Source organism: Scleropages formosus, chromosome 19 (assembly GCF_900964775.1).
Source record: "Scleropages formosus chromosome 19, fSclFor1.1, whole genome shotgun sequence".
Classification (NCBI taxonomy): domain Eukaryota; kingdom Metazoa; phylum Chordata; class Actinopteri; order Osteoglossiformes; family Osteoglossidae; genus Scleropages; species Scleropages formosus.
Genome location: NC_041824.1, coordinates 11,639,035 through 11,661,442, shown reverse-complemented (window position 1 = coordinate 11,661,442; position 22,408 = coordinate 11,639,035). Strand labels below are relative to the sequence as shown.

Genomic DNA, 22,408 nt, shown 5'->3' with positions numbered 1-22,408 from the left:
ATAAAATAGGATTAAGAGCTTTCTAGAGACACTGAAGGGACCAGTAAAAACTGCTCAGACAGCGCTACACCCCCGTGGCCCTCCACCTCTCTCCCGCAGGAGCTCTGTAAAAACCTGATTCATCGCTAAGAGAAAGTGGCACATCAATTAGGTCCTAATTACTGGAACTTTAAAGGGCGGCGTTTCGCACCTGAGCTGCCAAGGCTGCCTTTTGGCTGAACGAGAGGTCCACGGAGATGCAGTCGCGTTGCTGGGGCCGGGAGGGGGCCATCAGCCTACCCCTTCATTTATAGCACCACCTCCGTGATTACTCAGCATCTTATTTCTTCAGTTTTGGAAGTTCTAGGTGAAACAAGGGCTGCTCGCTCTCCGGTTGAGCAGCTACTACAATAGAGAACATGTCAAAACACACGAAACGCAAGTAACGGCCCACAGGGCCTTTTTTATTTTTATTTTATTCTGTGTCGCAGTAACAGCTCAAAAACAGGCCACTGCAGCTCACTTCACCATACCACACAACAGCAACTGAACCTAGTCACGGCGTGCAATTTATTTTCTAAAGGCCATGAATAAATTGTTTTAAAAATACATTACAGCAAACATCAGGCTACAAGGTGATAATTGTAAGCTAATATTGAAATATTGCAAATATTTGTACATATTAAACTTAATCATCTTTACAGTAAGCAGGATAAATTGCTCACAAAACGCTCATGCTATGAATTGCTGCAAGTGTGTCTCCACAGCCTCATAGCGGGACACTGATTTTTGACATGACTGTGTTTACTGTAACCTTATATGAACCTTCTAGATGGCTGGAAATAATCATATGCAAAAACTGCATCAATAGGACCCCTTGTGAGGTGTCGGCGGGAGCACACAGGACTGAATTCACAAAAGATGACACCAGCAGATGCACAAACGGACCAGACCCGAGGGGTCATCAACTGTCTGTCCAAAAAGGTCGAGAAACTTCCGTTTTGGACTAAGGAACTCTGTTGCCTGCATTACGTATCACGATAAACCAACGGCTATCAGAAAACAATAAACGATGACACATAAAATGAACATTTTCTGTGTATAATAAAGAAAAACAAAACTGAGTGACACAGATGCTGCAAGGATGCTATGATCTCCGGACAGAATCAAAGTTTGGTTACACTCTGGTTCACTTAGTCCCATCACACTCCACCGGTTCTTCCCAGGCCTGGTGCCAAATCATGGATGACACAAGGTAGCTATGTTGCAGAGCAACGGCCTGTTCGCACAAGCTGTAGTTGAGAAAGCAAGGCTTTCCAACATAATTAGCCAAAAGAAGGGGTCGCTGATTAGATGATGACACTGGAAAAGAGGCCAGATTGCTAAGATTCGGGCTCCTGCTTTCCTCATCATGGTGCCATGAGACTGACATGACCAACAGCGAGCAAAAGGGCAAGACGTAACGTCTCATCAGACTTTTTTTGGCAGTGCCAGTAGCACAGAATTCTGGGGGATGTGTGTGACTCAATGCAGTGGAAAGGGTGCCCCCTACTGGTTGACCTCTGCCTCTTCCATTAACATCAGCTTGTGCAGATCGGTGAGAGCTTTAATGAACATAAAAGAAACTAAACACATAACACACATAAAAACTCTAGCACCAGTACTAACAATAAATACACCTAAATCATCATGTTGATATTATGTAGTCTTCAGATAGGAGTGAGATTTGACTGTTAAAGTGATGATTCATTTATGATGGCAGACAAAAGAACAAGAGGGCTGCTTATTCAGGAGCTCCATGCATTAAGACCATTATCTGCTGGAATGTGGACACCCAGAACTACAGTCAGAGGTTCTGTCCAACGCAGAGTTCATACCGCTAAAGAAATACTGCAAAAGCATTGGTCACTGACCAGTCTATCATTCCCTCTCTCTGTTTTCATTGGGCTCCTTGGCAGCAGTCTGACGGAGGGCAGAAATGCAAATTGGTGTGAAATTAGAGCTTAATAAACAGGAAATGGACTCTGGATATTTTTGGACCAGAGTAATTTGAGAAATGATTTTAAATTCCATGCAATATGCTCCTGGATGTGACACCACCTGAGCGTGCAAACAGACCAAGGTTGAGCAAAGGGTTTATTTCATAAATCCACTGTACATAAAATCTCATTCATCTGTGCCAGTCTCCTCACCAATCAGGTTTGTCAAGTATTGAAGTTTTTTTTTTTTTCTTAAATAAGAAGGCCTTACGTCAAAATATTTTACATTACACTGAGCTTTCCTCTTTACACTGTGCTTTAAAACTTCTCTTTTTAAAAAAACAAAGTGCTCTTCTTAATCATGAGTCATAAGGAGCTTTACTATTGGGTGCCCCTCCTTACCAGAGTGGGTCAGTTCTTATCTGGTGGTGGAAGAATAAAAGCCATCTGCATGAAAAACCATTTCAAAAACCTTCTGCAAAATCCAGTTATAAATATCAGATCGCAGATGCCAGGTTCAAGTTCTCTTTTCATTTGCCTACGCCTGCTCTCGAGCTCCGCGGTTAAGTCATCAAAGCTCTCATATAAATGAGTTGTTGACACAGCCATTTCAAGAGAATCTATTTATCTCTTGTTGGTTTTAGTCTTGGGATTACGCCTTGGAATGTACAAGAGGAGGACACAGTATTATTTAACCCTCATCTCAACAGCACAGTCAAGCTTGGACTAATCTACTTAACGCTTCTAAGAGGTTAAAAACGATGCACAATAAGACCTCTCAGCAGCATTGTTAGCAATGAATCCTTAACTAAACATAAAACCCACTTAGATTTTTATTTTAATCTAATTCAAAATAAAAAGAGTTGGAGGAAAAAGTTCTATACTACCAGTATAAGAACAATTATAAGTTATACCTAACCCTGCTGTTTTACAGGTACGTTTGTTTCAGTAGAAGTTGGATTCAATTGCCCAGCAGACCCAGCATTTCAATACATTAAAACATCCATCCTAGAAAACAATGAAAACATTATATTTCAATGACAAATTTGCAAATCTTAGAGCACGCATATAGTCTCCCACAACAGAAGCAGACCCTGGTGTTCTTTAAAGGCTCCTGGGCTAACAGAAACCAGGAGATTTACAACTTCAATACAAACTGAGACGAGGATTAGGTTTCACTTAAGAGGATGAAGAAGTTAAGATGCCATGACCACAGGTGGTGTCCAGCAGCACTTACTTTCTGCTGCTCTATTCTGTTTGTCAGAGGTCCAACCTTTCTTAGAACCTCTGGTCTTCCAGCAAAAAACTTGAGCTGTTTGCAGAGAACTATTCATCTTCCATGGACAGAGAAAGGCTGATGGGAGTCCAGAGGCAACATTTGTCTGTTTTACCTGTGTCGACAGTGACCCATCGTGCTCATCTGGACGCAAGAAGAAGAGCACTGTGGGTAACCACTGCAACCCTTGGCAGCTGTCCTTGCGCTGGGAGTACACCAGTGCATGATGGCACCAGTTCAGGACCTTCATTCCAGAATGATGGGGCACATGCCATCCAGACTTGTCTGTCACACATCACTCCTGGTTCAGCGAGGCATAGCTAAGTCGCTATCGATGGTCCAGGTTACTTTTTGTTTTTTTTTAAAAAAGTATTGTCAGCTTGGTGGATGATGGAGGGGTCTGAATGTTGAGTGTGTGGTATCAAAAAAATATATATAGCCATATATCTTTGAAGCTATTGTTCATCAAAACAAGGACACTTCCTGGTCTCAGTGAAAATCTAGTGCTAAAGCAGTGCAACACATGAGGAAAAGTACCATTTGTGTTGGATCCGTCCGTTTCCCCCAGGACTAAAAAAAAAATTATGGGGAGAAGAACCAATCTGACAGTTGTATTCACATTCACATGACTACAGATTTCAGTGCTGTGAGTAAACAAAAATAGCTGATCTTGAAATCAGACTGGTGGGAGCATAATACATGCATTTTGATGCATGACTGCCCTGCATTTGTATCTCCTTTACTTGAAGACAGCAATCACAATGTCAGACAGTCTGCATCGGAAAATGTCACAGCTCTCAAATGATCAGCATTGCGGCCGGGGGCCTTTTGTCAAAATTGTTATGTCAGCCCCTAAACCCTGTAGAAGTCAGTAGGGAACCAGTTGAAAATAGAGGCACGCTGTCAGAATTATTTATAGGCAGATTTTACAGCTCATTATTGTAACACAGTGAAATGGAGTCATAGTTAAACTTCCATTTTTTTCCCAGTTCATTTGTTCCTCTTAAAAAAATCTACATCAGGATAAATGAGAAAGAAATGACACCACACATGTAAAGTGTGAAATGTTACCAAAGACAACATTCAGCAGTATACACCTTGAAACAAAGAGACAGGTCAGCAAGTTGATGCTCAGCCAGGTTGTGCTACAAGAGTTGCAGTGTATAACGGAGCAGTGAAATGGCAGAGATGTGTGACCACACACTGGCATGATCTACCCAGTCAAATCAAAGCAGAAGTGCTTCTGGCTGGGTTTTTGCATTTCGGATGGGCCATCACTCCACTGTACAGCTGCTCCATTTCCGTTCCCTAAACCCCAAGGTCATCTCAGCCTCCCAGTTCCTCAGGCGAAGAGCAGCCTTCACTTTCCCTTGTCTGCCAGCATCCGTAGCATTATTCTCTGTTAAGCAAAGATGCATGAAGCCCACATCTGGAGACATTTAAATGCTTTACCATGAGTTAAGTAAAACATGCAAGCTAACTTTCCCCCATACTTCAAGTTCAAAATTATACTTCACTATGGATCCATACAGTGTAAATTTAACAAAAAAATTGTAATTGAGTTCTTAGTGCTCCAGATGACTGAGGATTAATTCTTCAATGAGATCTGAGATTAAAGTCCATCTACGACAGGCACACATCACACCAATGGTAAGTACAGCCAGTTAACCCAACCTAACTGCTTAACTTGTTATGAAGTGCTTAAAATGAAACTCTTGAAACTGCATCCTCTACCGCACCCGAAAAACACTAACAATACACATATAAGGCACGCACACACTCCCTCACTACAGTGAGAAATGAAAAACAGGTATGATACAGCAATCTAAACTCCCTCTGTAAAAAACAGTGAATTGGGGGATTTAATAGAGTGCGTCATGAGTTTGACATGTGACTGGAACTACTTTTTGGGAGTGACAGAACTGGTGCCGGTGTCAGAGTATCAGGACCTCCAAGACCCCAGATCCCATGGTGAGAGATGGGGTATCAGATAGCTTCTGTTTCATGACGCTCCAGAGCAGGGGGCAGGGTGGTCCCACAGGGTCCTTGGAAGTGGAACCTGCAACCCAAACATGGGGAAAAGAAATAATGCCACAACAGCAACACTCCCCCCCCCAGCTTTTCTACTTAGTTGCCACTGTACATCTGAATTACCAAGTGTGATTACATCAGTGACACAGCAGTGAAGTTAAAGGGGAAACAGGCACACACTACAGCCCCTGAGCAACAGCACTGGCCACTGTGTGCTTAATGTCCTTTTCTTTACATTTGTTCCACACCAATGAGAAAGCCACTTAAAATACAGGAGAAAGGATAAATAACTCTGGCTGGTGTGTGGAAAACACAGAACAGTGAAAACTGCTGCAGTAAGAGGCAGCAGTCTCACCATGGCACATTACTGCAATTCGTGGCAAAAGCCAAATTGCACTAGGACGGGACACTAAGCACCTACAGACAGGACTGACATGCACCTGGGCTTCATGGGGGGTGGTGCCCAAACACTTAATGAAAAACCAGAGCTACTCCTACTCCAAGCCAAGAAATGCAAAGGAGGTAGGGCAGGCAGCCACTGTGACCACTCACTGGTGACCGCATGAGTTCAACAGCTTGTCACTGTGCAATTCAAGGTGAGAACCTTGCCCAAGGGTATTACAGCAGGATGGGGGGGTAATCTTTCACATCATCTGCATAGACTCTGAATACCCACATTATACCACTTCATACCAGTCTTCCGTCAAGCAGATCACTCATGTTACATTGTGCTTGAATCTTGCCTTTTTAAAGCAAGACTGTCTTTAAAGACTTGATCAAGGTCTTAAGTTTATTAAACCATGGTCCTTAAAATTTCACAACCAATGAGCTCCAAGACTGGGTGCCATGTGGCACGGCTGCGGTTGCAAGCCATCAGCGCATGTGGCACAGCAGCACTATACAGCAGCCATTCTTAGAATTTACTGACAGTATCACATTTAAGTAACACCTCATCATGCAAACGTAACAACTGTCAATTCCCTGGTTCAGTCCTCTCACTTATTTTGTAAACATGTTCAAATGCTGCTGGAATAATATTGATGAACACGGAGCTACTTGGTCAGCATCTCCTGGCACTGGCTGCTTTCTATCACTTTGCCTCCCCCTTGCAGGTAACTCACATGAAGCGCATGGTGGCAGGCGTGGTCTCCGTGTTGAACTCAGCAACAGGAACCCCTCTGGCAGCTACCTGTGGTGCGAACATGGCTGCAGGGTACACAACAGAGGAGGTGCCAACCTGTGGGGCACAGAGTGTGGTTTCAGGCTCTGATAGTCCTTGTTATAGCCTCGTACCAGAGGCAGAGGTTCCAGCCTGACTTGGGAACTCCATGCTGCTCACTGTCTCTTATGTCTCAGTTTTTGTGTTAATCAGCAAACCTTCTCTGCGATGAAGCATGGACATAGTTTTACTTCTTGCTGCTGAAATTATGATTATTTCACGGTTCAATTATAAACAAAGGTCTCCATTTACTAGACTGTATATTTTTAACAAATGGTTAAATGTGCTAGTATTCATTTATAAACTTTACACTACAAAATAAATAGAGGTTAATTTCACTGACAAGTGAAAATGAAATAATGAAAAGGGTCTTAAGACAAATCAGTCAAAGCTACTGTATGATTTTGACCCTGTAATCAACAGCCTGTGAATTTTTAGGAAAATAATTACAGCTAAATTAGTATGTCAGAGTTAGCATTTGAGATTTAACAGTTTGTGAGAAAAAAAAAAAAGACATGTAACAATGCTGATGAACTAATGTCAAAGATATTGCTTACAATGCAAAAAAAATAAAATTAACAGAAAAAAATTAATGCATAAAATTCTGACTGGCTAATGTAAAAACATAAGGGAATAAAAATGTTACTGGAAGAAATAAAAGTGTGGCAAACATGATTAATATAGATACTTTAAATACAAAAGCCTGGGGACCATGTTCAGTACATACCTATAGGAACAAAATACAGCACCAAGTTAAATTAAGACCTTAAATCGCCTCACAGAAAGGTCACTGCATTCAAAATTCCAGGTTACTCAGCTTCCCGATAAACACGTGACTTATTAATCCTGCCATACACCCTCTGAATATATGAACATGTGCAGCTGTTTCAACAGGACAGGCAAGTGCTTGCATGGCACTCACACAAAACAGTGAGGAAGAGCTATGAAATTTAGGCCCCTATCCAAGCAGGGAGAGGGGTCAAAGTCAGGGGTGTGGGAGGAGTGCTTACAGGCCATCTGAGGACAGCCGCCTTGTTTCTCCTGCAAGCCATGGAAACGGCCTTTTCTATGGAGGACAACGACAGGCTTTACGCAAATTCACTTACCACTAAACAAAGGTCACAGATTTCCAGTTCCTTTTCTACCTGGGTTAGGATATCGGAGTCCAGGGTCTCACCAAACCAGACCACGTTGGGGCGAAGTAGTCCATGGCACATGCCCTGCTCACACCTGGGAAGTCCCATACACACCCAGTAAATCAAATTCATTGCTCTCCTCATCCCCCCCCCCCAAACACAGAACATAAAACACTATAAAGAAATCACAATGATATACAGTGTGCAAAAAACCTGACCATGAATCAATGCATAACACATACTGCATATTGAAAAAAATATTAAGCTCTACAGAAAGTAAAAAACAGTTAAACTGAGTGATTCAGGTGTTATTCCAGTTCCCTCTACTGGTAGAATAATAGAGTGCAAGCCCAAGGACTATTTAATTTGAAAGCAAAATTAGTCCTGAGCTGTTTTTTTTCTAAAAAGTCACATGGGAAAAACATTCAACAGGAATCTCACCTGGGGAGCTTCTCCATGGGAATATTGGCATCATTTGTGTTTGGGTCTGGGGCACTGGGAAGTTAAAGTGCTGAGAATAAATGATAATTCTCCAAATATGTTTAAAAAAGGGTTCAAAATGTAGTGCAGTGTAAGCAGTAAGGTTCCATACCCTTTCCCTTCCAAGGCTGCACATATTGGGCTTTTGTAGTTGGCAGTCACATGTCCACAATTCATACACCTTGTTTTGAAGAGACTTCCTGCAGTCACAATTGAAACAAAAGGTAACCAAACCTTCACATAGTCTCCTCTCTGAGAATTATCTACACGTCACAGACCGGATAATCAGGTCTGTAATGAATACTTTACTCTTTTCTAACTATTTTGTTGCAGGCCTGCTTTTCTTATGACCACAAATTTTACCCTGAAATGCAGATAAAACATCACACCATTTTTGAAGTTAACTTTCATTCTACAATTTAAATTAAATGCTGGGCATTTTCATATTAGATTTGTGGGAAATAAAACACCTTTAAGGCTGTGGTCTGTTCAAAAATACACAGCAGAGACAGAAGCAGAGTCAGAGAGAAGACACACCCAGACTACTACAGCCCATTTCAACACATGTCCTCACCATGGATCTCCAGCACATGTTGGGAACCAGCCCTACGGTGTAGCTCATCGATGTTCTGTGTGATGACCACCACTGAGCGGCCCTGCCTGCTAAGACGAGCCTCACACTCGGCAATGGCCAGGTGCGCTGGGTTTGGGTTTTTGGTGAGCATCACCTCCCGCCGGTAGTGGTAAAACTCCCACACGCGGGACGGGTTGCGTGCAAATGCTTCAGGAGTGGCCAAATCCTGGTGGAATGGAAAGGGTAGTGAGAACATTCATAACATACAACCTCACTGCAGCCAACAATCCCAAGCCAGCCAAAGAAAATCATGTGTTTAGGAAGTCACTGACATCTGACAGATCAAATAATCTTGAAACAAGGAATTTAAAGAAGGATGAGACAAACAGGATTTGCACTCTCCAGAAACATGTCCACAAACCAAAGGTAGTGTTTACTGAGAATTAGTGATTACCTTGTTGTAACAAGTCTGAATTTTAGATTTCTGCATGAACAGCTCCTAAAATGTGCTCTGCCCTTCACCTAGCTGATGTTCTGTCTTTAAACAAGACTATTTGACATCGCCATACCTTGATTGTTTAAAGCATTTGTTCAATAATGGTAATTGATGGAAAAGTATGTGAAGCTCTAGAATAATGACATTTTGAAAACTGTTAATTGGAGTCAAGTATTCCAATCAACGAGTCAGGTTTTCCTGTCCTGCCACCATATTAAAAAAGTACAACAAATTTTGTTCAAGTGCAATATGTCCCATTCAGAAGAGAGACTTCAGAAGACAAGTTTAAGCTCATAAGACTGGAAAGGTCTATAAAAAGTATTTCTAAACAGACATGCCCTCCATCATCAGTCCTCAGTGAGGCAAATGGTTTTCAAACAGAAATTGAGCACCATTGCTACTCTCCCAAACAGTGGTGGTTCTATAAATATCACGGTAAAGAAATGCCTTACAATCCACCAACAAGTGACAAAAAACCCTAGGATGACAGCTAAGGATCTGCAAACTTCTCTTGCACCAGCCAAGATCTGTGTTCATAAGTCTACCACAAGAAAAACACTGAACAAATCAGTGAAAAATGCAATGAGTGCATTACACTAACAGAGGAAGAGACTTGGATATGAACCTGATTCTAAAGTACAGTTAATTTGTCACATTCCACCATACAGCATGAGCCAGTATGTATCACAAGTAGCTGCATAAAAGTTTATCCTAGTTCAACAATTTCTAATCACAAAATTATTAATGTAAACATTTACCATGCGATAAAGAGATCGGGGGAGAAGTGAGTCTGAGAGCAAGTTTTGAGACCCTTCTTAAATGTAGAGAGATTCAGCAATTCTGAGTGACAGAGGAGGTCATTCCACCACATTGGAGCCAGAACTGAAAACTTTTGTGCTTTTCATTTTGAACCGTTCATACGTGGGACCACCAAGTGTTCAGAGGTGAAAGAACGTAGCAGTCTGGTAGGGGTGCAGTGAGTGATGAGGTCTTGTAGATACTGGGGAGCAGAGTCACTGAAGGTTTTCTTGGCCGTAACAAGAGTCTTGAATTTGACCCGGAAAGCTATAGGAAAGCAATGCCAAGAGACAAGGGGGAGATACATGGGAACGCTGTGGCAGGTCAAACGATTCGTGCAGCAGCATCCTGAATCAGTTGGAGAGGTCTGATGGCAGAGGCCAAAAGGCCTGACAGAAGAGAACTGCAGTAATCCAGGTGGGATATCACCATGGCCTGGACAAGAAGTTGTGTACAGCCTGTGGTAAAATAGGGGTGAATCCATGGATGTTATGCAGGTCCGGGTTGTGGCTTCAATGTGTTGAGAAAGAGATACTTGAGTCAATCATTACTCCCAGGCTCTTAGCCAAAAAGAGGCAGGCAAAAGGAGCGAGTTGCCTGGTTTGACGGAGTTCCTGACATTAAGTCGGGCCAGCTGGGAGGTATATACAGGTGGTCCATGACTTACGATGGTATTACGTTCGGTGAAACCCATCGTAAGTCAAAAATGCATTTAATACACCTAATGCACATCTCTGTATGACAGACTGGGAGATGCAGATCGCTGCCGCTGCTCAGCATCTCAAGAGATTAACGCACCGCGTAGGTGATGGAGACATCCAGAAAGAAACGTCCAAGAGGCAGGTGGTGATGCGCGAGAAAATGTCTGTAGCTCTAGGCGAAAAAGAAAGGAAAGGCTGGGTATCCTCGGCATAGCAGCAGTAGGAGAATCTGTAGGAGGCAATGACTGGGCCGAGGGAAGAGGTATAGACTAAGACTAAGAGGCTCAATATCAAGCCCTGTGGGATGCCAATTGAGAGAGACTGAAGAGATGATTGGTGGGGCACCCAGACCACTTGGTAGGGTCTATATGAGAGATAGGACTCGAACCCTTTTGGTGCAGTTTCTTGGATGCCAAGATGTCCAAGAGAGGAGAATAGAATACAGTAGTTGACAGTATCAAATACTGCACACAGGTCAAGGAGAATGAGGACTGAGGATGCTGGACAGAGTACAAGGATGTGGGGCTAATTTGTTGCCTCAGGGCCTGGAAGGCTTGGAATCATTGAGGGTCCAATGAGTTCCAAGTTGTATCAAGGAACTCTACAACAGAAAGTTAAGATATCTGCTTGTGATCTAAAGGTAAGAATGAGTTGGGTCATGCAATCACATGTTGCATGACCCAAATTTCTTTTGAAACAAGAAAGCCTCATTTACACAAGACTTTTAACATGTATATGGAGAGGCCTGTATTGGTGCCAGTAGTGTCGGACAATGGGCAAAGCACTTTAAAGACAGAAATTGTTGCTCAGACCTGTAGAGGTCACACAACAATTGCCTCTAAAGGGAGCAACAAAGAAAAAAAGACAAGTTCAGAGAGAACCAATGTGTGACAATCAAAAGTGGCAGCAGAGATTGGTAAATGGAAGAGGTCACGAGTTACTCTTAGCACGTGGTTGGAGCTCAGCTATTGCAATGGGAGCAAGGCAAACAAAGATGCATAGATTTCACTGATGTAATTTCTTTTTCATACCTTCACTGAAATGTACAATTAGTAGATGATTACTTTTGGTAAGACCTTCACAGGAGATTCACAATAGTTCTAAAAATCCCACAGACTGACCCCAGAAGCTTCATTTCGAGCATAAGTGAAGTTGATGAATGAAATAACCGACGAGTAAGAAGAGCTTGTAATGTGCAAGTGTGAGCCTCACCTGGGCTTGCCACTTCCTCCAGTAGCCCCCGGGTCCTCGGAAAGTGGGGACCCCACTCTCTGCACTCACCCCAGCCCCAGTGATTATTGCTATGTGTTTGGCATTGGAGAAGACCTGTCGAAATTCCGCCAGATCTAAAAGAATAAAACAGAATAGACTCCGTGAGGCAGAAGACCGTTTGCTATTGGGTGGTTGATGCTCAGAGCTCCATGTTCAGTAGCACATGTATGAATTTTCAAATGAGGACACTTGCTTACGGACTTTAACTTAAAATGTGAACGCTACAGAAAACGAATCACATGTGCGCCAGCATGATGGCACTATTAGACAAACCGTTTCCATAACGGTATCTGTATCTGAAGCTCGTTGCGTGTTGTTAAATAATCTTTTGCTTAACCAGATCTGTACACCAATTTGGAGAAAAACATTGGCAAAACGGATATGTAAACATCTAGTACTTGCGTAGCCCAGTTACCCTGTGGGTTAGGAGCAGTGACCTTTTTGGCAATATTTCCAGGTTGAGCAGGAGAAGTTACAACACCAGTACCTCACCTGAACTGGGCCGGGCCATCTCCACAAGCGTGCCTCTTCTCTGCGTCTCCCTCGCTCCTCCACACAACGGAGCAGCTAGCCTCCGCGATACGAGCTGTCGAAGAATCATTATGGTTATTTTATAGCTCTAAAAAAGAAAGAAAAAGGAAGAAATCAATGTTAAAAAACTTCAAACTCAGACCCCAGTCCCCCCAGATGCACAGCGTGCCCAACGCCAGTATACACAACAACAAAAAAAGTCCCTCAAATTACAAACACATGTAAGAACCCAGAATCTGTTTTGCAGAATTTTACCATCTTTACCACTTAATTCACAATCAATACAAGCTAGCTAGTTAAGTCTGACATGCCTTGACACATAATACCTGTGCTATAGCCTAAACATTGTCATTGTGAGTGGAGTCAAGGCAGCAACACACACCGCGACACAGTCTGAGTCTGGGTCTCTTACTGTCAACTAAAGGCTGCGGGCGTATTTAATTTTTTTTTTTTTTTTTTAAATGTCTGTATTCCCGTAACCCCGCGGTTCGTGTGGACGAGGGGATCAGTGAGTGTGCTGACAACTAGAGCCTGATTTCTGGTGTCACCTAATTCACTAGAAATTATGACGCGTGACTCGTGAGCTCAGGAAGGAAGGTGTTTGAGAAATCCTCTAAAAAGGAAGTAACTGCAATATTTCTCAAGTTGCACAAAGTTATTACTCCGTCAGCGGCACATTTGCGGAGCACTACAACAGTACAAGTCAAGTGCATGATGATTACTACTTTTAAATCGACTGCAACTGTGCAAGCAGTGACGTGAGCGGGGTGAACAAACTCTACGTGCTGCAGACTGTCGGCGTCACATTCCCGCTGCTGCTGCTACTAAGTAAAAGACAAGAGTGAAGTGATGCTGATGATGGCATGGCGCGACTGCGAGCAACTCATTTTACAACGAAAAAAGGACACCATCCGTCTCGCGCTGCCCGCGCCGCGCATCCACACGTCGTCAGCTGCGACTCTGCGCGCCGCGCGCGACCAGGCGGTGTCTCTCTCTCACCAGACCAGCTCACAGCGCAGCGTCTAAGACTAGTAGTTCTAACCAAACAAAGACAGAGTCCGAGTGAGTGCTCTGCCGCGCAAGAAACCTGCCAACGCTATGGGCAGCTGTGTCGTAACATTCGCAAGCAACCGAGCTACCCAGCATTGCACATAGTACCATGTCATTTTATTATTATATAACTACCTCACACTTCTCCACTTACCTCAGAACACCTCTGTCTGACGTTGAGTCGCGCTGCCGTAAACTCGGTCCTTCCCCTTTGCTTAGCAAACTCAGATTGGTCACAGTCAGTAGTTTGCCAGATTCGACCAATAAGAGGTAGCCGTTCAGCACGTGCAACTGGGAAAAACAACGACTGCTCACGAAAAGCAAGAGAGAACTGCGTGGAAGAAAGTGTGCGTTATGAGGAGAGCGCCCCTAACAGTAGTAAACGTTCCTGCGATGCAAAATGAAAACGTGAGCGCCTACACGTGTTCTGACTTAAAACTATGAGGAACGCCACGTCTCGCTCAATATGCGACTTAATCGCGCTTAGACCGTGAAAAACAATGTAATATTTGAAAAACATTTACTTGTTTCTGCATTTATATTATAGCGCGCAGTGCCGTGAGACTAGAGAAGAAAAATGATGCAGCATTTATTACAAAGGACTTATTTGAACCTAAACACCAGAAAAATAATACACCCAAGCAAGAGCCCCACTTTCTTTAGAGCCTACACTTCTAGCTTGCTTGCTTGTTTGTTTGTTTGTTTGTTTGTTTTTTTTTTTTTTCTTTTAAGTCTACTTGGCATTTCCCAAATACAATCACCCCATCATTTCCCCCAGACATGTCCCCAGTGGTTGCACACCAACGTTTCACATTTTTCCCCATAATGCAACTATTTACCCCAAACACATCTTCCAGCCTAAACACCAGTAACGCGGGCCGTTACCTTACTGAGAAGTGTCGAGTTCAAGAGGGAAGCAATGTTCATCGTAAATAGCTGGAATGCTTTGGAATTGTGGGAAAAATGTCAAATAGGTGTCCAACCGCTAAGGGGATTGAAAGGGATTATAAGGGGTTGCTATTGCATTGCTCCTCCCCTCTCTATAGGAGCAAGTCAACATGTATGCATGTCAAGTGCTTTTCTAAAATTTCTTTAACAATGTCATTCCCTTTTTTTAAAAAAAATATAAAATGAGTCTTTTAGTGTCAATATTACACTGAATCAAATCTTTAAGAGGGGAGTAGCTGGTAGCGTTGTAGTTACAGCTGCTCCCTTTGCATCCAAAGGTTGTAGGTTTAAATCTCCCTTCCAGTTGTAGTACTCTTGAGCAAGGTACTTACTATAAATTTCTCCAGCACAGTTACCCAGCTGTATAAATAGTTAAATAATTGTAAGGTGCCTTGGAGAAAAGCATCTGGTAAATAAATATTCGAATACATTTCATGTAATAATAAAACAGTAATAATAGAATATGTGTTTGGCTACCTTGTGATGGGCTGGTGTTCTAGCCAAGGTGTACCCCACATCCATTGGTTCCAGAATAGGCTCTGGACCACAGTGACCCCTGACCAGGATAAGCAATTAAGTGAGTGAGTGGTTTCTGTCTGAGGGAATTCTTTGCATAACGAAAATCTAGTTGAGAAATTAAATATAAGGAAGTAGAAATTTGTTAATTCTGTGTCATATTTGCTACATCACTTGTAGTCTGTTATGAGAGCCGTAATGTTTCCTTTTTAAACTGTTATCCTCCCAAATGCACATTCTTTCTGTTAGACAACCAAACTGTGTCTTTGCCTTCAGCAGTGAGCCTCACAGGTCTGTTGACACTAAGAGGCTTTTGTTGCTATAGTCTCCAGGATTTTTCGATTTTATCTCTGCTTAATTACACATTCTGCTTCACAGACACACACACGTCATCTGAAACCATTTGTCCCACACAGGGCCGCGGGGAGCCAGAACCTAACCCGGCAACATAGGGCAAAAGGCTGGAGGGGGAGGGGACACACCAAGGATGGGATGCCAGTCCATCACAAGGCACCCCAAGTGGGACTCAAACCCCAGACCCACCAGAGAGCAGGACCTGGGCCAACCCACTGCACCACTGTACCACTGCACCACCCTGCCACCACACCTCTGCCCACTGCTTCACAGCTAGCTAACTGTAAATACACTGAAGTAATGGCAAGAAATATTAATTTAAAATTGGACTGTATGACTTGCAAAGCTCGTGTTGAGGAAACTAAATTATTTTGAATTTATAAAGGTTTAGAAAGGGCTTAATTTATATATGTTCATCTCTGAAGCAATAATGTACCCAATCCTGTTCTTTTCCACATACATTTTTCTTGCAGATTTGGACAGTAAATGTTACATAGTGGAGGAATCTGTACATTAGCATCAACATAAAGTCCACAGATGGTACACACTCATATGATGAAGTTTTATTTTCTCAGTTTCATTCACTTCCCACAAGATGGCATTAGCTAATATTGCATTGAAAGTCCCCTTGTTATTCTGCAGCACTCCTGATTTTAGCCAAAAACCTGTCCTTTATTTCTCCTCTTACACAGACAAGACGTTCAACAAAAGATGGCTCATTTATGGATCTGCACATAAGATGTCTGTGTACTGAACACAACCAAGAAGACACAACACTTTTAATATTACCTGACATTATTACAATAAACTCCTGTGTAAATCTTTTACACAGCATTTAAAATAATGTTGATCTTTTATTTGCAAAACAGTGGGAAATTTTAGAGGAAATGGGTACCCCTCCCCCTCCGGCCTTACGCCCTGTGTTGCCGGGTAGGCTCCGGTTCCCCGTGACCCCATATGGGACAAGCGGCTCTGAAGATGTGTGTGTGTGTGTGTGGGTACCTATATTTTGATCTGATTATGTGTATGTTTTTATTATCTTTTTGGTTTTGTCTATGTTGCAGGTTTTATTTATGAGGCGTTTATTGCGCATATCTTTGATAAGCATACGATATTCTGAGATTTTCCTCAGGGTGAAGCACAAGTTATTAAAACAGAGTGCATGTGCAAATTCTAATTTAATTTTCTTTTTCCTTTGATACAATGATTCCATCAAAATATCATACATGTGAAGATATTTTTATTTCGTTAAAACAGCTCTTACCTAAACATATGGTATTGTATATGCATGAATGGCAGTGCTGTTTACTTACTGTCAGTTTTCTTTGATGAAAATTGAAAGAAAATCCAACGGAGGTTTTCATGGGACTCCATAAAATACAATGTAAATCACTGCGTCTGGGAAACAAAAACACTATCAGATGCATCACTGGCTTGGCCTCCATCACCATAAACACCTTCTTTCATGTCTATAAAATTTGTACATTGTCCATGATGGGTAGCAAAATACTTTATTATCCGTACTGCTATTATGCTGCAAAATGAGAAAAACAGGGCGACGGATTAAATTCATTTACAGATTCACTCTGGGGTCTTTGTGAAGCCATTGTGAGGCTTTCATCTTCCCTTCATATTCCCCTCTTTCCATCTCTCCTTTTCAGAGTGCTCAGGCTTTAGAAAATCTTAGGAAAGTATTGAGCTCTGTGAGATCAGGTCCATTTCTGCACACTGGAGACTTGAGGAGGCAATATGCTGAGATCACATTGAAAAATGTATAATTCATTCACATAATTGTTTCATTAATAGCTATTTGTCTATAATACATTGGCCAGTACACACACAGTGAAAGTAATTGAGTATGAATGCTGTTCAATCTGTCCTATCACAGCAGACTGGCTTTTTCCTTTATGCCTAGATCAGTTATTTAAAGAAACATTTACTTAATGTCTGTGAAATGAGGATATTTATTTAAGGTTCTCTGATGAAGTTAAGAAAAACAGATGATGGTATGCAGTTAAATTCTCATTTTACTTAATATATCACAATAATTATATAATTTAAAATAAATAAATAATAAATATAATTATATATCTATCAGAATAGATTTGGCAGAGCATGAGTGTTTTCATTTTGTGTCGATGTAGGACACTGGTGTACACACACACACACACACACACGCACACACATATACATATACACATACACATACACACCTAGACCCAATGTAATGCTAATTTTTGGGTTCACAACCTTTCCTGACAGGTGAATTAAGGATCTGAGTCACTACAAAATTTAATTTCAGCAAGATTAGGCAAACAAATTCCTGAACAAATTACAGTCATCCTATGACAATACTGTATTTTGTACAGCAGAAATGGAAGTGCATCTTTATAATATATGCATTCTTCTAATCAATATTTCTAACTAAAAATGGAAAATATTTGCCTTAAAGCACGATTTGGCACACCTGCTTTCTTGAGCTCTTAAAATCAATAATAATAATAATAATAATAAAAGTCATGAAGAACACATTTTCTCTTGTCACTTCCCAGAAAAGTTAAGCAAAAACTGTAAAGGACAAAATTAAGGTAACATTTAAGGGAAACTGCTGGAAAGTACCAACAGGGGAAAGTTGCTAGTATAGTGGTTAGAGCTGCTTCCTTTGGCTCCAAAGGTCACATTTTCAATCCCCACTTCCAGCTGTAGTACCCTTGAGCAAGGTACTCATCCTAAATTGCGCCAATAAAAAAAAATTACCCAACTGTAATAATTGTAACCTTAACATTGTAAGTTGCTTTGGAGAAAAGTGTCAGCTAAATGAATCAATGTAAATAGACATGTCAGGTGTACTGTGCCAGGGTTTTAATACAACTTAAAATAGGGAAAAGTGATTAAAAAAAATAAAGTGGGGCATCTTAAAACAGGCCTAAAGATGATGGTTTGGCTCAGCAGGAGCAGAAAGACAAACGGTCGCACAGGGGGTCTCTGGTGTAAGATGCCCCGTTCCACGGAAGCAGTGCTCCTGTCTCACTTCACAAATGCGTCTCTAGTCCTGCAGGGAAAGTAATTGTTCTGCCATTGGCCGCATTTTTTAATAAGCATGCGATGGACTGGCGTCCCGTCCAGTGTACTGCCCCTCCCAGTTTGACGCTCAGTGATTCCGGTACAGGACTCGCAGTTAAGAAAGTGATTGAACGAGTGAGTGACTGTAAAGCGTGTTTTAAAGAAAGCAGTGCACAGGTAAGTATCTTTCATAGTACATAGTTCAGTGTGTTTCATGCAGCACTCAGTAGTGAGAGGATTGTCGTTGCCCAGCAGCATACAGTGATTACTGCATCCTGATCGCTGCGCTACCATAATGTACATACATACAGCACCTAAAATAAAATGTTCAAAGGAAAAAGTCATTTAAAATGTCATAAAATTAACTTGGATGTTTTGTTTTAAATATTTATTGCTACTGCTCCCTCTTTTATTGCCGATTTACGACGTTTGGCTCCAGACAGAGAAGAACTGGTGAAATCCGGGATGTTTTTAAATCACTTATTTCATAAGAGAAAATTTGCCCCGCTATACCTTGCTTCTCTATAAGGGGCACTTTTCCGATCCAGACTAACTGACGTCTAGGAGTGGGGACCCCAATACTCTTATGATGCTACTGTACCGTGTTATGTCACACTCCTGTCACAGTCCTGTTTTCAGTCATGATTCATCAGTATTTTTTCCTGGATGTTACTCTTTTGTCTTATCAAAGTCTTATCTCATGGGTGCAGTATGTTTTTAGATAGATGAATGGCTGCCGCTTTATTATTATTATTATTATTATTATTAATATTATTATTATTATTTGTTTTGGTGTTTTAGAACAGATACATACTCCTGCTCCAATAAGAGGACAAACGTGCGACGTGGCAGTCTTGAATACCCACAATGTAATAATTAAGTATACAAGGTCCACAGCAGTATTTGGGAGGGGGGTGGGCTTCAACCTCCCATTTCTCTGTCCTCTCCTGGCTTCTCTCTCTCTTTCTCACCCGTTCTGTGGTTTACCCCTCCAGCACCTCCCGGAGAGCATCGGCGGCTTGGTGCCTCTCTTTCCCTCTCTCTTTCTGTCCCTCGTACACACACGCGCGAGTGCGTGCGCGCGCGCACACACACACGCGCACACACAGGCACGGTGCCGTTCATTAATGGCGGCCTCTTCGGATGAGGACACCGACCGGCGGCCCATCAGAAGAGTCCGGTCCAAGAGCGACACTCCGTACCTCTCCGAGGCCAGGATCTCCTTCAACCTGGAGACAGGTAAGACAGTGCGCACGTGCGGACCACGAAGCACTAGGGTCCCCGCAGACTGCTGGGGGGGCAGAGGGGAGTCCGGAGGGGGGGCATGTGTGTGAAATAAACGGCAATAATTAAAAAAAAGAAAAGCTTTGATCATCAACAGGGTATATGGGTATGAGGAGTGATGTGGGAGCGCAGTGACTCCGCTGGGACGTAGAATCACAGTGACTCATGTCTTTTTGTGTGTGATTGTGTGTGTCCCGTGTTTCCCGTAAAGATGCTGAAAGCATGAGCTCAGCTGAATCTCTCCCGTCACTGATGTGGACGACATCTGTGCACATCCACATGCTGCTTATTCTGACGCCATCGTTGTGTGTTGATCGCACATATCTTATTTCGAACGCACAGATGATGTTACGCACTGCCTGGGGTACCAGACGATCGATTTGTCATTAGGGGAGTGCGTGCTGTTTTGTCCGCGGAAACCTTCGTACCATACCATACCTTACCTGACTCCTGAGTTCAGTACCGTAGTGGGACCTGTTCCAGTGTATCATCATGTGCTGCTTGCACGGAATGGCCAATGAGAGGAGGAAACCTGATGCCTGAGTCTGAGGACATTTATGCGCCCTGCCCTGTCATCTCCAGGATGGGGAAGCACCTGGCAGGGATCTCTCTCTTCCCATGATCGCTTGTCCGATTCCATAACGGAAGGCAAATTTAATATTCCGTCATGCATGGGGTGTGTTACGTGTGGGGATGTCGGAGGAGACGCTACGTTTCCACAGCAAAGCCGTGTGACCGAGACCGTGGGTGATGATGCTGCTGTAAACGTGGATCGAGAAACTGCGGGGCAATCGCATCCCTTGTTGCCATGGTGACTTGGCATTATTTAACGTCAACGCCGACCCTGCTGTTTTATTATTTCCAATTTGCGTGCGAGTTCATGTTAATGTAATTTAATTTGCCGTGTTTGTAGTTACCAGATGTTCCCCAGCTGAAGGCGCTGTGTTTAGCTAATTTTATAACAATCGCGGAAAGGATTTGTGGTGAATATTATCCCACCTCTAGGTGATTGGTTAGGACTGGAAGTGGCGCAGCTGTTGAAATCACGGCCGTAAATAAAGGTTGCGGGTTCGAAACCCGCTTTCCGTTATTGGAGCAGTGCTCTGGAACTTAGTGATGGTGCTCAATCGATTAGTAAAGTGTACGAAAAAATTCTGCATGGTGATTTGCATAAAGGTGACAAGTAATCGTGCATCGCTAGTCTAACCGTTCAATGATCGGAGCTCTACGCAGCGCCGTGTTGCTGAAAGTCACGTGACGCGCTCTGTCTCTGGAGATGTTCAGCTTCAATTTTCTCCCATTAAACTCATAAGGCCGTGTTCTGCTTGTAGATCAAGGCATAGCTGTTAATGAAAACTCGTTCATGATTATGGTGGAGCAATGACTAGTAAAGAACTGTACTTTCTGAATAACTCATAAGTGATTGCAGACTGGTAGGAAATCTCAGCCTGATATTTCATGGGAAAGAGATTAACAATCCAACCGGCAGCTGGTGGTCTATTAGGAGTACCTTTTGACGACCAGGTTCCACAAACCTTTTACACTCACTTAACTATGATGCTAATAATGTCTTCAGTGAAAAAGGTTTGTTGGCATTAATGCACTACTAAAGGCCTTTTGGGAATTCTTTTCTTACCTGTGTCAGGACCTTTTTCAGGTGTTTCAGCAAAGGGCTGACTTGCTCTTCTCCTGGAGATCCGGAGACATCCACAGCCTTGACTGGCCGAAACTGTAACTCGGTCATTGCTCACAGCTATTATGCCACTGCATCCTGCTTGCAAATACAAAATGCCTTCCTCACAGACCCTGTGTACAGCAGCGATATGTTTTTCAGAGGAAGGTTTTTTGTTTCTTCAGTGTTTTTCTCTTCAAATTCTGCCCCATATGTGTACTTTAATATTTTTGGCTCAAAAGAAGAGAAACTACTTTCATCTCATCTCACCTCACTACTGAGATGCAATAGTATAGTATAAAGAGGGTAACTGAGGTTAAAACAGTTACCGGAGAAGAACAGGCTAGGTAAAAACTGATAACGATTTAGGCACAGCTCAAGCAACCACTCAGGTAATATACTGAGAGACCACCAAGGAGGCTGTCACACACAAGGTAGGACCCAGGTACAGTTTTTATTTCTGGATCTGGGTTGAGGTTCCAGGCAAGACTGAGTGTGTGGTCTTTTGTGAGGTTTGAAGTGCAAACATCGTTCGTGGGGCAAATCCAAAGTCAGAGATCCAGGCTGAGGTCAAACCGGAGGAGGTGGGTTTCTGGGAGCGAGGCAGGAGCGCAGGGCAGAACGAAGGAGAGGGTTTGTTAATTCTCTTTAGCAAAGGAGTACAGAGATTTATCCATTTTTTACTAGATGTATAGTATAAGGGTTTAATTTCAGACATTACCTGCATTTTCTGAATTATAATAATTATTATTATCATTATTATTACAATTTATTCATGTGGAAAAGTTACATTTCAGCCTGTTAGTATCTGTCATAGTTGTGAGCAAGAAAAGAGGCGCCGGACCCAATTGCAGGTGCACTCTTTATTATAGCTTGTATTAAACCGGGGAAACGTTGGAAGGTGTACAGGGAAACGGGAGAAATGGGGAAAATCTTGGAATGTCGCTCGCTATCGTGGAAGCTACAGTCTGTTCGGATGAGGTTCCATGATTCGGGGTGTTTGAGGCAGCCTTTTTTTTCTCCGTCTCCCTGATCCGCCACAGGTGCGT

General features: G+C 42.6%; 2 protein-coding genes across 2 annotated transcripts in view; one reads left to right on the top strand and one right to left on the bottom strand.

The window, feature by feature from the left end:
• Positions 1–3,588: 3,588 nt before the first annotated feature.
• Positions 3,589–13,769, bottom strand: sirt5 (sirtuin 5). Its single transcript, XM_018760148.2, has 9 exons — positions 13,677–13,769; positions 12,434–12,560; positions 11,882–12,015; positions 8,675–8,900; positions 8,213–8,300; positions 8,062–8,115; positions 7,591–7,714; positions 6,387–6,502; positions 3,589–5,293 (listed from the first exon to the last, which is right to left on the bottom strand). Exons 2-9 carry the CDS (start codon positions 12,540–12,542, stop codon positions 5,221–5,223), a joined length of 924 nt encoding a protein of 307 aa, XP_018615664.1. The 5' UTR covers positions 12,543–12,560; positions 13,677–13,769; the 3' UTR covers positions 3,589–5,220.
• A 5,703-nt stretch (positions 13,770–19,472) lies between these two features.
• Positions 19,473–22,408, top strand: part of phactr1 (phosphatase and actin regulator 1) — a 74,530-nt gene continuing 71,594 nt past the window's right edge. The window contains exon 1 of the mRNA XM_018760573.2: positions 19,473–19,642. Coding sequence (XP_018616089.1) covers positions 19,531–19,642 — 112 coding nt within the window. The 5' untranslated portion in view covers positions 19,473–19,530. The remainder of the gene's footprint in view (positions 19,643–22,408) is intronic.

Excerpts from the sequence above, each read along its gene's own strand:
- sirt5 (XM_018760148.2), bottom strand. The coding sequence starts at position 12,542 with ATGATTCTTCGACAGCTCGTATCGCGGAGGCTAGCTGCTCCGTTGTGT. Across the intron at positions 8,116-8,212 it reads GCAGCCTTGGAAGGGAAAGG|TGCCCCAGACCCAAACACAA; the intron begins GTATGGAACCTT and ends TTAACTTCCCAG. Across the intron at positions 6,503-7,590 it reads TCTGTGACCTTTGTTTAGTG|GTTGGCACCTCCTCTGTTGT; the intron begins GTAAGTGAATTT and ends TGTGCCCCACAG.